Here is a 17,574-nt window from a genome sequence, read left to right on the forward strand (position 1 = left end):
GTTGGCTGCGATGGTGGGGGAGGATGCCGGACCGACCTGGCAGGCCCAAACGCATTGTGAGGGTCTGCTGGGAACGTCTGGTAGAGTCTCCTGTCAGAGAGAGTTTCAATTCACACCTCCGGGAGAACTTTGAACATGTCACGAGGGAGGTGCGGGACATTGAGTCCGAGTGGACCATGTTCCGAACCTCTATTGTCGAGGCGGCTGATTGGAGCTGTGGCCGCAAGGTTGTTGGTGCCTGTCGTGGCGGTAATCCCAGAACCCGTTGGTGGACACCAGCAGTGAGGGATGCCGTCAAGCTGAAGAAGGAGTCCTATCGGGTTCTTTTGGCTCATAGGACTCCGGAGGCAGTGGACGGGTACCGACGGGCCAAGCGGTGTGCAGCTTTAGCGGTCGCGGAGGCAAAAACTCGGACATGGGAAGAGTTCGGGGAAGCCATGGAAAACGACTTCCGGACGGCTTCGAAGCGATTCTGGACCACCATACGGCGCCTCAGGAAGGGGAAGCAGTGCACTATCAACACCGTGTATGGTGCGGATGGTGTTCTGCTGACTTCGACTGCGGATGTTGTGGATCGGTGGAGGGAATACTTCGAAGACCTCCTCAATCCCACCAACACGTCTTTCTTTGAGGAAGCGGTGCCTGGGGAATCTGTAGTGGACTCTCCTATTTCTGGGGCTGAGGTCGCTGAGGTAGTTAAAAAGCTCCTTGGCGGCAAGGCCCCGGGGGTGGATGAGATCCGCCCGGAGTTCCTTAAGGCTCTGGATGCTGTGGGGCTGTCTTGGTTGACAAGACTCTGCAGCATCGCGTGGACATTGGGGGCGGTACCTCTGGATTGGCAGACCGGGGTGGTGGTCCCTCTCTTTAAGAAGGGGGACCGGAGGGTGTGTTCCAACTATCGTGGGATCACACTCCTCAGCCTTCCCGGTAAGGTTTATTCAGGTGTACTGGAGAGGAGGCTTCGCCGGATAGTCGAACCTCGGATTCAGGAGGAACAGTGTGGTTTTCGTCCTGGTCGTGGAACTGTGGACCAGCTCTATACTCTCGGCAGGGTTCTTGAGGGTGCATGGGAGTTTGCCCAACCAGTCTACATGTGCTTTGTGGACTTGGAGAAGGCATTCGACCGTGTCCCTCGGGAAGTCCTGTGGGGAGTGCTCAGAGAGTATGGGGTATCGGAATGTCTTATTGTGGCAGTCCGCTCTCTGTATGATCAGTGTCAGAGCTTGGTCCGCATTGCTGGCAGTAAGTCGGACACGTTTCCAGTGAAGGTTGGACTCCGCCAAGGCTGTCCTTTGTCACCGATTCTGTTCATAACTTTTATGGACAGAATTTCTAGGCGCAGCCAAGGCGTTGAGGGGTTCCGGTTTGGTGGCCACGGGATTAGGTCTCTGCTTTTTGCAGATGATGTAGTCCTGATGGCTTCATCTGGCCGGGATCTTCAGCTCTCACTGGATCGGTTCGCAGCCGAGTGTGAAGCGACCGGAATGAGAATCAGCACCTCCAAGTCCGAGTCCATGGTTCTCGCCCGGAAAAGGGTGGAGTGCCATCTCCGGGTTGGGGAGGAGACCCTGCCCCAAGTGGAGGAGTTCAAGTACCTAGGAGTCTTGTTCACGAGTGGGGGAAGAGTGGATCGTGAGATCGACAGGCGGATCGGTGCGGCGTCTTCAGTAATGCGGACGTTGTATCGATCCGTTGTGGTGAAGAAGGAGCTGAGCCGGAAGGCAAAGCTCTCAATTTACCGGTCGATCTACGTTCCCATCCTCACCTATGGTCATGAGCTTTGGGTCCTGACCGAAAGGATAAGATCACGGGTACAAGCGGCCGAAATGAGTTTCCTCCGCCGGGTGGCGGGGCTCTCCCTTAGAGATAGGGTGAGAAGCTCTGCCATCCGGGAGGAACTCAACGTAAAGCCGCTGCTCCTCCACATCGAGAGGAGCCAGATGAGGTGGTTCGGGCATCTGGTCAGGATGCCACCCGAACGCCTCCCTAGGGATGTGTTTAGGGCACGTCCAGCTGGTAGGAGGCCACGGGGAAGACCCAGGACACGTTGGGAAGACTATGTCTCCCGGCTGGCCTGGGAACGCCTCGGGATCCCCCGGGAAGAGCTAGACGAAGTGGCTGGAGATAGGGAAGTCTGGGCTTCCCTGCTTAGGCTGCTGCCCCCGCGACCCGACCTCGGATAAGCGGAAGATGATGGATGGATGGATGGATGGATGGATGAAATTCAAAACTGTGATTACTCTGAAAAAAAGAACAACTAATGGTTTAATAGCACTAGTTTAAACAGGCCTTTCAAAGATGATACACCAGTGATGTTTGCCTTGGTATACTGCAATGTGGTCTACGCTGCCTGCACTGTGGGGGGAGGGCAGATGGCGAGAGAAAGGTGCTGTAGGTCTGCATGGGATTGTGGTGACAGGCTCTTGTAGCGTCTCGTCTGCTCCAGTGATCCTCGGGAATCTGGGTCATTTCCAGCCCGTTCACATGTTAGCTATTCCCCAGTCCTTCCCCACTCCTTCCCTCCTGCCGCCCAAAGGCAAGCTATGACCCAGCTACATGCTAATCATGATGATGATGAGACAAAGTAAAATGTCTCTTATTGTAATTTGGTCACCACCCCTGTCATTAGTCTCATTACATTAGCACTATACTTGCACGGGCTGTTTGTCTTACTTCACAGAAACAAATATGTATTTGACAGGCTTTAAGAGCTGCTTCCTATTTTGAATTAATCAAGGGTGTCAAACTCAGGGCCTGGGGCCAGATCTGGCCCGCTATAGCATTTAAAATGGCCCTCCACGTTATTTAAGTGGCCTGGAAATGATTAAGCACTTTCTGGTTAAATGTATTCGGTCTTTCAATTCTGACAGAAAAATGTACTGCATGCAATTGCATATGTTCTTCACATTAATATTATTAAAACATGCAACAAAATGTTCCTAGCATTTTATTATTATTATTATTATTATAAATAAATACTCAAATATTTACCTGCTATACATTTATGTTCATATAAATTCACTGTTACAAGTGTCCCTCTGAGGGCAGCCATACTTGTGATGTGGCTCTTAATAAAAATTACTTTGACACGCCATACCTAGTTCACTAACGCTTAGGATCCAGAATAGGGGTTGTGGAGCTTTGTTCTGCTAGTCGTTTGATAACTTTAAATGAATTCATTACCTAGTTCAATTCACATTCATGTAGGGTTGCAGGTATGGTATTATTATATAATGTTTGGACTCATGTTTTTATAACAATATACATTTAATTAAATTATATAGTCTGTGTTTGATCAAAAAACATTTTAAAACAGGCTACAAAGGCTCTTATTTTTTCTGCTGACTTGTGTACAGTATAGCATATTGCCTTATTTCCAATTGTATTATTTTCTCAAAACTATTATCAATCTACTTGTTAATTTACTGTTAGTAAATGATTGCCCTTTGCTGTAACATGTTTTTATTTACATTTCTGTTCAAATTTAACAACCACTTATTCTTCTGTTGTTTGGTTACTTTACATTAGTTTTGGGTGATGCTACAGTTTGGGTATTGATTCAATACTAAGAAGTTAAAGGGACTGTGTTACAATACCAATGTGATATCAATACTTTAAATTTTCCAGATCATTGAATGATTATTACAATCAGTAAAAAACACAGGATAGTTGTGTAACAATACCAATTCATTATTTAAAGTAATTCCTTATTCCCTTTTATTATACATACAACATTTTGAGCAAACTAAAGTCAATAGTGCAAAATAACTAAACGTAAACAATAAGTACCAAGGGCTCTGTTTTAAATCCATTGGTGTTTGCCGGAAGACCTCTCCTGTGTCCAGGGCAGGGACCTACTTACAGAGTTTGTAAAGAATAACAAATACAAGAAAATATTTCTGGATCCTAAAAAAGATCAATTTAATCACTGTAGCATTGACCATAACTGATACTATACTTGATTAATGTTGATATTTGCATCAACCCACCTTTGTTTACATTCAAAACCGCTGGATTAGCTGTTAGATTATCTTATTGTCTGTCTATCCTCCTATAGGTTGTTCAGTTATTCCTTGGCCATCAGTGATACTTGTAAGAAACTTAATTTTTTTGCTGCCATGGAGGCGAGGAATGATGACTTTGCACTGTGAGGGGACGTTAGCGGCTAGCAATGACGCTAGATTGAGTTGAGGACACTTGTTCGCTTGTCGCTGTCAAACTTGTGTCATAAAAATGCATTATATCTATCATTGGTCAAATTGATATCATTTATATTGTCTATATCAGGGGTCTCCAAACACAGAAAAATGTAAATATGCATGGGCCATTTTCCAATAGATTTTTCTTAAATTTTTTTTTTTTTTTTTTTCAAAAAGCCTGCATGTCAACTTTTTGTTATTCGCATCATCATTTCAACTTATGCCCTTTTATTCCACTTTTTATAGTTGTTTTTTTTTGTAACAGAATTTTTAGAATGTGTGAACAGGCCATTGGAAAATGAGTTGTGCACTTTGGACACCCCTGCTCGTGGAGCTGCTGTGTGTGCAGGACTTCAAAAATATGCTTCAAACTGTATGAAGACTACCACATTTTAAACATCACACATCATGCAGGAACAAATCAGTAGATTCCTAGGAAGTTGAAAATGATTTTTAGGTGGAATTATATGGCCAGGTCGTTGTGATTATAAAACACGTGCAGCTCCAGTTTGGACTATATGTTATTGGGCTTTAATAAAAGAAATGAGCACTTCAACCAAATTGTTTTGCAGATTTAACACAGAAAGGGACCAAATTAAATCCAATTTATTTCAGTAGACAAGTGGCTGCTGAGATGAGGATACACAAAACAAACAGACAAAGATGTGTGTGTTACTGTGCTCAGTGTGAGGAGATATTGGTGTCAGGAGGCCTTCTGTCTGCCCATAGACAGGCCTCGGGCGCAACCAACCTTCGAATTGTGCACTAAAATATAATAATGAAACCGTTTTTTCTGTAAATTAGCTACTTTTTAAAAAAATGAAGGGCCTGATGCATTTTTTAAGAGTGTCGCTAGAACTGCAGCCTACAATTGTTATTTTCAGTCCCCCGTTTAAGGGATCAAAAACACGCCTAATGTCTTATTGATGGTCTCTTCCTAGAAAAAAGTCCTTGTAAATTTAAGTTCGGGTCAGGCAGTGTGTATGGGAATGAAATATTAACAAGCAGTTAAATATTTCAGAGAAGCACCTTGTCAATTGAGCAGCTTGTCTCACTGGTCCTTTCTTTGCGGGCTGCTGTGATGATAATACGCGCTAACCTTGCTAAGCAAAACCACCATGGTTGACAATCACGCGGCCATAAATGCACGCGTCCATCAGCTCGCATTTTTGGGGGGAACATTGTGTGTCTGCAGTCAACCAGCAAGCGAATGAACAGCTTCTTGTGCAGAAGGCATTTCATAAGCCGGCATCAAGCGTCTATAATTCATGCACAAAGAGCCCGAAGGGGATGCAGCTCAGTGTGGATGCGTGCGTGTGCGCGCGCGCGGCTCTGTGAAAATAATATCGGGCCTTTCCGTCAGAGTGAACTTTACTACTGTACCCAGCCATGAAATAATCTGACCCGACACTTGAAACCATCTGCGCTATCTATCCGCCCTCTTATTTACTCAATCAGCCTGAGCACAAAACGCAGTGTGGGTGATACGAGCCTGCCAGCCACGGCCTAAATACTATAGTCATAAATGTTAATAACGTGCATACTGTAGCTCGGGATCATATATTGGAGGCTGGGCGTGGTGCTGCCTTTTGCGTGGGTTTGCAGATCGCGGAGGCTAAACGTCCTGACGCGGAAGCAAAAAGGTCAAAATGTTTGATTGTATTTTGAAAAGGGAGGTGCTGAAATCCGCGATGCGCCTGATTGGGCCAACTTGACAGTGATTGACGTGCAGCCATGGCAACCGGGCAGCCAATCTGCCAAGTCCAATAGGAAATCATCGGAGGGCGTTCGACTGTCCGTTTCTCCCCCCTTTCACAAAAAGAAAGAAAGAAAGAAAGAAAAAAGACACCTCTGCCTCGGATTTAATCCTCTCCCACTTTCACCTTGATCGCAGCCTTCTTTCCGCGTCCCTCCGAGTTGACCCACAGCGAGGATGCGGTAGGCTGCCTCCACCCCTGCAGCGGCATCCTCCTCCTCGTCACGCCGTCGCTCGTCTTCAACTTTGGGGATTGCTTCATCCGTGCGCGCGTGTGTGTGTGCGCGCGCGTCTCGGATCGCCTTGGCGCGCGTAAATTTGGAGCCCAAGGAGTCGAGGTGGAGGAGAGAGAGGAGCAAGGAGGAGGAGACCAGGGAGAAGAAGCCTCCATGTTTCAGCTGCCCATCTTGAATTTCAGCCCCCAGCAGGTCGCCGGGGTGTGCGAGACTCTGGAGGAGAGCGGCGACGTGGGTCGCCTTGGCCGCTTCCTGTGGTCGCTGCCCGTCGCCCCGGCGGCCTGCGAGGTCCTCAACAAGAACGAGTCGGTGCTGAGGGCCCGGGCCGTCGTCGCCTTTCACACCGGCAATTTCCGCGAACTCTACCACATCCTGGAGAACAACAAGTTCACCAAAGAGTCGCACAGCAAGCTGCAGGCGCTGTGGCTGGAAGCGCATTACCAGGAGGCCGAGAAGCTGCGCGGACGCCCGCTTGGGCCGGTCGACAAATATCGAGTGCGGAAGAAGTTCCCCTTACCCAGGACCATCTGGGATGGAGAGCAGAAAACGCACTGCTTCAAGGAGCGGACCCGGCACTTGTTACGAGAATGGTACTTGCAGGACCCCTACCCCAACCCCAGCAAAAAACGGGAGCTCGCTCAGGCTACTGGACTCACACCCACACAGGTCGGAAACTGGTTCAAAAACCGAAGACAACGAGACAGAGCCGCCGCTGCCAAGAACCGGTAAGGAAACTCACCTCGAACACACAGCTGCGATGTTCGCATAATAACTATAGGCCAAAATTACTATATTTATTAATATCGTTAAATAAATGTATACGTCTACACGAATTGCCTTTTTACACAGTCATCAATTAAAAAAAAAAAATGACTAGCCATAATATGCAAAAGAAGAATCCAACATTTTCAGATTTTTTTCAGCTACATTTTTACAAACACGTGTTTGTTTTTTACAAAAATATACAATTAAAAGTGTATGCAAAAAATATATATGAAAAATGTATTTTTTTCAGCAATATTTTTAGAAAAACAATTCTTGCAAAATTATAAAAATGAAAGCATATCTCATAATAGGCCATAGCTGAAAAACAAAAACATGTTCAGCTATTTTTTACTGATATTTTTACAAAAAAGTGTATGCCACAGCTGAAAAATAACCTATGTTTTTCAGCTGTATGTTTACAAGAACAATTCTTATAAAATTGTTCTTATAAAAATGAAAGTCTGTATCACAATGTGCCATAGCTGAAAAAAAATCAGCTGTTTTAGCTATACTATATTCCAAAAAGCATTTTTTGCAAAACTATAAAAATGAAAAGTGTATGAAAGTGTATGCCATAATATGCCAAACAATATTTTTTCAGCTATACATTTTTTAAAAACAAAAATAATGTTTAGCAATATTATGAATATAAAAGTGCATGCCATAATGTGCAATAGCTGAAAATAATATTTTTTTCAGCTATACACTTTTAAAAAGAAAAAAACATTTTTTGCACAATTATAAATATAAAAATGGATACCATAATGTGCTTCACTTTTTTAAAAAGAAAAATGATTTTTTGCAAAATTATACATATAAAAGTGTATGCCATTATGATATAGCTGAAAACAACCTTTTTTTTCAGGTGTTTTTTCAGCTACATTTTTCAAAAAACATTTTTAACAAAATTATAAAATTATTGAAATGAAAGCGTATGCCATAATATGCTATAACTGGAACTATAATTTAAGGCTCATCCTGAAATAAAATACCATTTGTATTGCTGTAAATGTCTTTTAATAATTAAATACAATCGTTGTATTCTATTGTGTCAATGTATAGATAAAACGTATAGTTAAATCATGCTTTTCAAAATAAAAATAAACATTTTCCTGACTTTTTAGGGTGTTTAAATTTGCCAGTCCAATAAAGACCTTTAACCGGGTGTCCATATATATATATATATATATATATATATATATATATATATATATATATATATATATAAATAGTACACGCAAATTGTAAATCTTGTGTTTACTTTTAGATAATGGCGTTTTTCAAATGCAGTTTTACTGAAAGGCTTATTATATTCTTATAAAGATGTTAATAATTATCTAGTTAAATTTCTGCCTTTTTATAATGCCTGCAAAAATATATAAATACTTGTTCTGCTCTGTATTTATTTTTGCATAAACAATTGTTCTGCCTTATTTAGAGGAAATATAGAGTGCGGTTTTTTTTTTTGTGCCACTTGAAAATGCTGCAGGAGAGAATACCGCATTGTTTTGCTCCTAGACAGCATCCCTGTTGTCTCGCCTTCATTGTCGTCATGTGACGCTTTCTGATGTCACGTCTCCCACGCACGCACGCAGGCTCCAGCAGCAGGTCCTGTCCGGCGGCTCTGTTCGCTCCCTGGCGGACGAGGACGGCACCGTGGACCGTCTGGGGAACTCGTCCAGTCCAGAGGCGAGCCTGTCCAGCAAAGCGGCGGCCTCGGCCATTTCCATCACCTCCAGCGACAGTGAATGTGACATCTGACCACTCCACGTCCCACTCCTGATGGTTGCAAGGAAAGGGGGCCGCGAGTGAAAGACAATCCAATAAACGACTCATATAGTGCCTGCACACACGGCTGCCAAAAAAGACGAGAGGATCTGTGAGGCCTATTTACTTTGTAGTATTTTGCATCTAACACCCCGAAGGGGACAAGCGGTAGTAAATGGATGGATGGCATACAGACCGAGCCAGACTCCCCCTTGAGTTGACAGACGGCCTAAAAATACAAATAAAAATGATGATATTAATAAAGGATGATAATGATAACCAGCGCCTATATAACCTGCTGCTTACCACGTGGGTACTTCATGTTGAACAGAGAGAGAGAAAAAAAAGAACTGTGCTATTTTTACGTTACTTTCAAAGTTTTATAAATAATGTTTATTTGCCTATTTAAAACCATCTGCTCTGTCTTTTTGGATGTTCCTTCATGCTTGGTGTTTTTTAATACTTGTGCACAGGTAAACCTTGTGAGCATGCGCGCTTTAGTGGCATTGTGTTTCAGTCAAAGGAACAAAAAAGTAACTTAATAAAAAAAATAATTGTGGCTCAAGATCGTGTATAGTTTTTTTTTTAGATTGGTGTTTGGGTATTAAAAATACATTTGCATTATTTGGGTTTATGCATGTCTGACACGTTTCACGGCAGACCTAATTGAGCAACGTGTGTGCGTCCGTAATGCAGGGTGACAGCGAGGGGTCAGCGAGGGGTCAGCGAGAGGCCGACTCAGTAACCCGGATGATGTGCAGAGAGAGATCATGCAGATGAAAACACAGCAGATTGCGGACGTGCTCGATCGAGCCTTATTACAGCGCGCATGGACGCACACTCTTCATCAATCTTAATGCAGCCATGTGCGAGCGTCTAAATATGGCGTGCAAAAAATGAAAACATGAAATACAGGTGTTGCAGTTGGGCCGTTTGTTTTTTGTTTTGTTTTGGGACGTGCAGTGGAAGAAGCATTGCTGATTCTATTATTGCATTTGACCGTACTTGTACATTACACTTTGGTCACTTCCTATACGTTTTAGTGTAAAACGAACAAAAAAAGTAGCTTTTGTGTGCATGGTTTTCTGCTTTATGCTAGATGATGCTTTATTTTCTTCCCCGCTAACCCCCTTTAGACCCAGGACCGCCCCTGGCTAAATATAGAACAAATCTTCACAAATATCAATTAATGTCAAACCATTTTACACTTTTTAAAATCAAAGCTGAACTTGATTTTAAGCATGTTTTGTACTAAAACGAAATAAAGTGTTCAAATATTTATGTTTTAGTGCAAAATAAAGCATTAAATATAATTCAAACATAAATGTGCATACCTTCCTGCATGGCTGTATAGGACTGTTTACAAGTCCAGCACTAGCATTGAGACAATGACAATGCGAGTAGCAATTTGCCAATATATTGACAGAGCAGAAAGGGGCATGGAATGTGTTTGTGTAAAATTGCATATGAAGAAATCATTACCTGCCAATCATTACCTGCCATTTTCAGATCATGGGTCTCTACGCACAGCTAGCGTATGTTCTGCCTATAAGGAGGGAGTTCCCAAAATGCTTGAAAACATTTTTTTATTTGGTCAGAAAATGTGTTTCGTACCCCTGCAAACCTGATAGGGACAAGAGGCAGAAAATGGATGGATGGTGGATGGCTGCAATATCCTGCAGTGAACATTTTCATCCATCATTTGTTCTAATGTATTGATGAGAGTCCTCATGGCAATGCTGCAGAGGACAAAAAAAAAGTGTAAAAAAAAAAAACTACACTTCAATTTATTGATTAAACACTTAAAAACCTTGACATGCAGGGCACCTTTGAAAACACAATAACATACTTTTGTGCCCATCCAGCAGCCATTTTGCGAGGTATTAATCGTCTAATTCAGTGAGTTTGTACCACAAGTGGTACGCGGGTTACATCAAGTGGTACACCAAATAATCACTTCATTAGATATTTAAACACAGTGTTACTGTTCAGACTGTGTGTAGTGTGACCGTGGTCAAAACTATTAAATATACTTGTAAAATAAAACCTCTGCCTTGTTTTTAATTATTACCAAGGATTAGGATGCATGCCCGTTAAACTTTTCAATCTGGCCCCCCGGACATTCCCAAATAATTTTTTTAGATCTTTAAGAGGGAAACTGTAGCCGCCATTATGATGTGCAGTGATGTTTTCAAATTACTGTAAGTATTGAACTAAACAAAGTATTTCAATGGTTGGAATCTGCACATTTGCGTATAGTTACTATAGTAATCTAAGTCACAGCAGCTAAGATTGAGGTACCAAGCAGTGTGGGTGGGGAGCGTTTGCACAGAGTGTTTCCAGAGCGACCAGCCTGAAATGTGGGAGATTTTTTTAACAAAGTTCTAAATCTTAGTGATGTATCAGACAGTAGGTAAGTTTTTTTTTTTACCTATCACATTCATATTTCGTTGTTTGTTGCATTTTTGTTGCGTTTCGCTTCATTGTAAAATATGTCGATTGAAAAGGGATTCATATGTTAATATTTAGTGTTTTATCGGTCATAGTTAATATTGTAAATCCAACATTTTTTATTTTCATGTACATTGTGGGTGTTACATTCAGTAAAAAAAATAAAAATTCCATTCCGTTTGAGGCAGTCTGTCATAACGTTTTTTACCATTCTGTCAGACATTATTGTGAGGTTTTGTATTAGTGTTCCTAAAAATAGATATAGCAGCCCCCAGACACATTTATTTCTCAAAATTGGGCCCCCCGAGTCAAAATAATTGCCCAGGCCCGCTCTATCTCATTGCATGCCTTCCACAGCACAACATGCTTGTTGAGTGTATTTGCATTACAAAATAGGCTATGTGAAGGAACAGTCTTTGAAAGATGGCAACAATGCATTGCTGCGTCTTAGAAGGTTCATGTTTTATTAACATTTTTTTAAAATGTCAAAAAGGGAAATGTATTAATCTGCAGCATATTTGAAAAATGCATTCATCCTTATAGTGAAGTTATGATACAATCTAGTGGAGAAATTGTAGTTTTTTTGTGCTATTATTACTCTTAGAAAAGAGGAGAGAAGGCCTCCAGCAAAGAGGAAGCACAAGTTCAAGTTCATCCTTTTCCAACTGATGGGCCAGACACCTGGTTGTCTCCAATTTGCAATGAATTAGCCCACAGTAACTTCTGCAGCACACAAAAGGCTTTCAGCTTGAACAAGACAGAAGCCAAATGTCTGTGAAGAGAGAGTAGAGGAAACAGGGTTAGTCCAAATCGAAAAAGGGGGTCATGAGGCTTTTAAAAAAAAATGTTGGTCTTTATTTGTGTGTGTGTGTGTGTGTGTGTGTGTGTGTGTGTGTGTGTGTGTGTGTGTGTGTGTGTGTCTTCTCTTTCACAAAATGTCAGAATATTTCCGTTTCTATTGAACGTAAAGACGGGCAAAGGGGGGATAGGTTAAAAAAAAAGTTTTCTCTCGGTCAATAAGGCTGTCAAACTGGTCAGTGGTAATCAGTGCTAATGATGGCTCCCAGGTCCCCTCTTGGACAAAGGGGCCCAGCCGCTGTTTTGTGAGGGTATAGGCTCTCCAAAGAAAAGGCTCTCAGTGTGTGCGTATGCGTGTGTGTGGGGGGGATGGAGGGGGGTTTGCACAGTGGCCCCGTAGTGCATTAAAAAGGTTGGAATTACTGTTTAACTAGCTTCTGACTTGTTTTCAAGCCTGCACAATTTCCACATTTTACATTATATATTAGCTTGTGGGCTTATCCACAGCCTTAGGGATAGAAGATGTTTAATCACATTCAGCTGCAGTTGTAGGTGAAGGTCTGCACCATCGACCATTCGATGTCAAATTATTAATTTTTAAATCAGATTAATAACTTTTTGGAATTTGGATTAATCATGATTAATAACAGGTGATTACTCGCTTGCATGATTTGCTTTAAAAATACCCCAATATGTATGTGCATAGATGCAATTCTATTGTCTGAATGTCATCCAGGAATGTTTTGAACAATTTTACCTTTATGTTTGTTATTTATTTGCACAAACTAGTTCTTTCAGGGTGTATTGTGGAGTAAAATCTGCCAGCGCGCACACCAGTCGCAGTATCCTCACTTATTTTGGCACTGCTGTATGTATTCATCTTATCACTGACGGTATATATAGTGGTTAGGTTAAAAGAGCTTGTTTGGTTAAAATAAATTGCATGATTACGCTAAGTGTGCACGTTTGACAGCCCTAATATATATATATATATATATATATATATATATATATATATATATATATATATATATATATATATATATATATATACATATATATATATATATATATATATATATATATATATATATATATATATATATGTATATATGTATAGATATATATATTTGTGTGTATATATACTGTCGGTGACAGTATTTCCACATTCACCCATTCACACACATATTCACACACTGATGGCGGGAGCTGCCATGCAAGGCGCTAACCAGGACCCATCAGGAGCAAGGGTGAAGTTTCTTGCTCAAGGACACAACGGACCTGACTCGGATGGTAGAAGGTGGGGATTAAACCAGTAACCCTCAGATTGCTGGCACGGCCACTCTCACAACTTCGCCACGCTGCCCTATAACCTCCTGTCCTGTAGGGGGCGCATTTGTTACATACCATGCACCGTAGTGGGTGTTGGCTCCAAAGAAATGTACAATAATTTGTGTTGGACTAACTAAAACCCCAATTTTCATTAGGCGCTATATATTGATACTTATTGTAATACAAATCAGGGCCAAAATGAACATTAAAAAAACAAATCCGTCCCACAAACACAAACTTATACTTGACTGCAACACATCTTATATATATTTTCCACAAGGGCACATTGTAAACATTATTAACACTCCAATGGCCATAAAAAATCATTAGGTGATGCTCCCCTATATGCAGATTGTCTCAATTATGTTATATAGTGTATATAATTAATGTACCGCACGAGTACAATGCTGTACATTACCTGCACAATTGGCACTACATACACTATGCCAGTGGTTCTCAAATGGGGGTACGCGTACCCCTGGGGGTACTTGAAGGTATGCCAAGGGGTACGTGAGATTTTTAAAAAATATTCTAAAAATACCAACAATTCAAAAATCCTTTATAAATATATTTATTGGATAATACGTCAACAAAATATGAATGTAAGTTTATAAACTGTGAAAAGAAATGCAACAATGCAATATTCAGTTTTGACAGCTAGATTTTTTTGTGGACATGTTCCATAAATATTGATGTTAAAGATTTCTATTTTTGTAAAGAAATGTTTAGAATTAAGTTCATGCATCCAGATAGATCTCTATTACAATCCCCAAAGAGGGCTTTTTAAGTTGATGATTACTATGTGTACAAATCTTTATTTATAATTGAATCACTTGTTTATTTTTCAACAAGTTTTTTGTCTTTTTATATCTTTTTTTCCAAATAGTTGAAAAAAGACCACTACAAATGAGCAATATTTTTGCACTGTTATACGATTTAATAGATCAGAAAATTATGACATAGTGCTGTATTTTACTTCTTTATCTCTTTTTTTCAACCAAAAATGCTTTGCTCTGATTAAGGGGTACTGGAATTTAAAATTTTTTCACAGGGGGTACATCACTGAAAAAAGGTTGAGAACCACTGCACTATGCAGTACAAGATGTGTAGCAAGGTGCCAAATATACACTATTGTGTGCACATAAGAAACCATTTAGTTCCACATAATCTAAATATTTCAAACTACGGTAATCAATTAGCAATGACTTAATAATGACGTTGTAATTGTAGCAATACAAAATAAATAAAACAACATGTAAATTAAAATATAATACAATAAAAATAAACGCCTAATAGTTTGTTGTGGTTAGAAGACACAACAAACCATTTTGAGCATGTTGGGCATAATTGTATGCTGTAGTTGAAATGTTTCTTTTTGATACAAGTTTATTCTAACAAAAAAAAAAAAGAAGCTTATTTTTGTACTTAACATAAAAAAAATAAATTAAGAATGTTACCTGCTGTAATACAAATTCATTCTTATGTAATATTGGACCTTTGTCTTGTACTAATAAAGAATAACATACAGTATATAGTCAGAAGACACAACAAACCATTTCGTGTATTGGGCTAACTTGTATGCTGGAGGTTTATGCTCATATTAGTATTTCTCATTCATACAGGTTTATTCCAATAAAATTTATTTTTTTTAGTCTATTTTGCTTTTTTTATTTTTTTTAAGAAAAATAAAAAAGAACGTTTCGTCCTGTATTACAAATTCATTCTTGTATAATTGGACCTTTGTCTTGTACTAATACACATTTATTGTTTTTAACAATGAGGGTTTTCCTTTTCTTATTATGTATTTTGTTGTCATAAAATGCATTTTCTTATAACATTCTTACATGTACATATGTATTTGAATAGTTTTAGTACAATCTTTTCATTTTTATTGAGCCTTTGTGTGTTTACAATCAGGATGTGGAGGTATCGAGTGGAGTGATTTTGGAATTTTGACTTGAAAAAGACTCATCCCAGTTAATAGTAAAGGTGAGTCATTTGTGAGTAAACAGGTTATGCAACATGCATGTCCTTCAATTTCTGGCCAAAATATTAAAAATGTCTTAAAAATTTCTGGACAAAATATTAAAAAATGTCTTAAAAATGAATGAAATAAAACAGATAAAATACTCATAAATTCATAAATGAACCTACAATATCTCATGCCAAAATCATTTGATAAATATTAATAGATAAATATGGGGTACTAGATTTAAAAATCCATCCATCCATTTTCTACCGCTTATTCCCTTTCGGGGTCGCGGGTAATACAGTATATTTAGTTGCATGAATGGAGCCCCTTGTCGTTGCCATTTATGAACAAAGAGGTCGCTAATGTGCACAAATCAAGTGCTCGCTCGTATATTCATAGTGCATACATGGCGACACCTGCTGACACATTACAAAGTAAAATGTTAGCACTTGTATTAAAAATACATTGCTGGGCGGAAGGCGGGAACGGGATACACCCTGGACAAGTCGCCGTCTTATCGCAGGGCCAGCAAAGATAGACAGACAACGTTCACACTCACATTCATACACTAGGGCCAATTATGAGGCGCATGCACTAACCCCTCCTTCACCGTGCTGCCCTGAAAGGAATATAAATTTACAATTTTGTGCATAATACAAATTACACAGGCAGCAAGACTTAAGTAAACTAAATTTTCTCACTTTAAATCAAATACCGTCTTTCCTTGAATTGCTGCAGGGTATATAGTATGCGCCTGCCTTGAATTACTGCCGGGTCAAACTTGCTTCCCAGAATAATTAGTGCATGCTTTGTATTACCGCCGGGTCAAACTCGTGAAGTCACGATTGACACTTCCCGAGTCCTCATTTTCAAAATGGAGGAGGCTGATTTCAATACCAGTAATTTGAAATCGCATAAAGGGAAGAAGATAAAGAGCTATTTAGTAGGATTTAAGGTCCAAGCTTACATCACACTCAAATTTTTACTGCATGCCTTTGGTAAGTGCCGGAGTGAGAAGAGGTTTTAAAATAATTAGCGCATGCTTACTTTTACCGCATGCCTTTGGTAGGCGCAGGAGTGAGAAGAGGTTTTGAATTAATTAGCGCCCCGGCAGCAATTCAAGGAAATACGGTAATTGGAAAACCACAGCACATTACCGCAGGAACTTTTGCAGTAACATTTACAGTAATGTACTGTGAGATGTCTTTACATAACTTAATTATAACTGCAGAGCTGTGGTTTTACATTTATTTACAGTAAAGTTACAACTATATGCTGTGACATCACAATCGTAATTTCATTATACTTTCTCAGTTTAGCAGCAGAGCACCACTTTCTGCACAAGAGCACGCATCGTAGTCTATGCAACCACTTAAGAGACAAATCACTTTGAATTTGCAGTAATTTATTGTGATATTACAGAGGACTATGTTTACATTATTTTACTTAGAAATACGTTTGTAACAGTTAATTGCTGTAAAATACTGTTTAAGGGCAACGTGACTTTTGCAGTCTTGTGTTGTTTTGTTGCAGTGTATTTTAATTACAATATTTTTTTATGTGGACGTATACTGGTAAAACAAATTGGTAAATTCTGTAAAATGGTACTTTTATACATATGTTTTGGTATTTAATAGTGGACAGCTGTTTTCCTTCATACAAAAGATTATAATAATGGGACCCATTACCTCCCTGCTTGGCACTCAGCATCAAGGGTTGGAATTGGGGTTTAAATCCCCAAAATGATTCCTGAGGGCGGCCACCGCTGCTGCACACTGCTCCCCTCACCTTCAAAGGGGGGAACAAGGGGATGGGTCAAATTCAGAGTGTTATTTCACCACACTTATTGTATGTGTGACTATCAGTGGTACTTGAACTTACATACAGCTGATGTTTGAACATATTTTTGATAGGAATCTTCTGCATACATTTGTATACAGGTGCTGGTCATATTATTAAAATATCATGAAAAAGTTGATTTATTTCATTAATTCCATTTAGAAAGTCAAACTTGTAGAATGTATACATTCATTCCAAACAGACTGATACATTTCAAGTGTTTTTTGCCAAAAAGGACATGATTATAGCTGACAACCAATGAAAACCCTGAATTCAACATCTCAGAAAATTAGAATATGGTGAAAAGGTCAGATATTGAAGACACCTGGTGCCTCACTGTAATTAGCTAACTAACTCTAAACACCTGGAAAAGCCTTTAAATGGTCTCTCGTTTTGATTCTGTATGACACACAATCATGGGGAAGACTGCTGACTTGACAACTGTCCAAAAGATGAGCA

At 40.1% G+C, this 17,574-nt stretch overlaps 1 protein-coding gene across 1 annotated transcript; it reads left to right on the top strand.

The window, feature by feature from the left end:
* The first annotated feature begins 5,654 nt into the window (after window positions 1-5,654).
* On the top strand, window positions 5,655-11,084 carry six6a (SIX homeobox 6a). Its single transcript, XM_061895263.1, has 2 exons — window positions 5,655-6,916; window positions 8,552-11,084. Exons 1-2 carry the CDS (start codon window positions 6,345-6,347, stop codon window positions 8,715-8,717), a joined length of 738 nt encoding a protein of 245 aa, XP_061751247.1. The 5' UTR covers window positions 5,655-6,344; the 3' UTR covers window positions 8,718-11,084.
* Window positions 11,085-17,574: the final 6,490 nt, after the last annotated feature.

Source organism: Nerophis ophidion, linkage group LG03 (assembly GCF_033978795.1).
Source record: "Nerophis ophidion isolate RoL-2023_Sa linkage group LG03, RoL_Noph_v1.0, whole genome shotgun sequence".
NCBI classification, from domain to species: Eukaryota; Metazoa; Chordata; class Actinopteri; order Syngnathiformes; family Syngnathidae; genus Nerophis; species Nerophis ophidion.

Excerpts from the sequence above, each read along its gene's own strand:
- six6a (XM_061895263.1), top strand. The coding sequence starts at position 6,345 with ATGTTTCAGCTGCCCATCTTGAATTTCAGCCCCCAGCAGGTCGCCGGG. Across the intron at positions 6,917-8,551 it reads GCCGCCGCTGCCAAGAACCG|GCTCCAGCAGCAGGTCCTGT; the intron begins GTAAGGAAACTC and ends GCACGCACGCAG.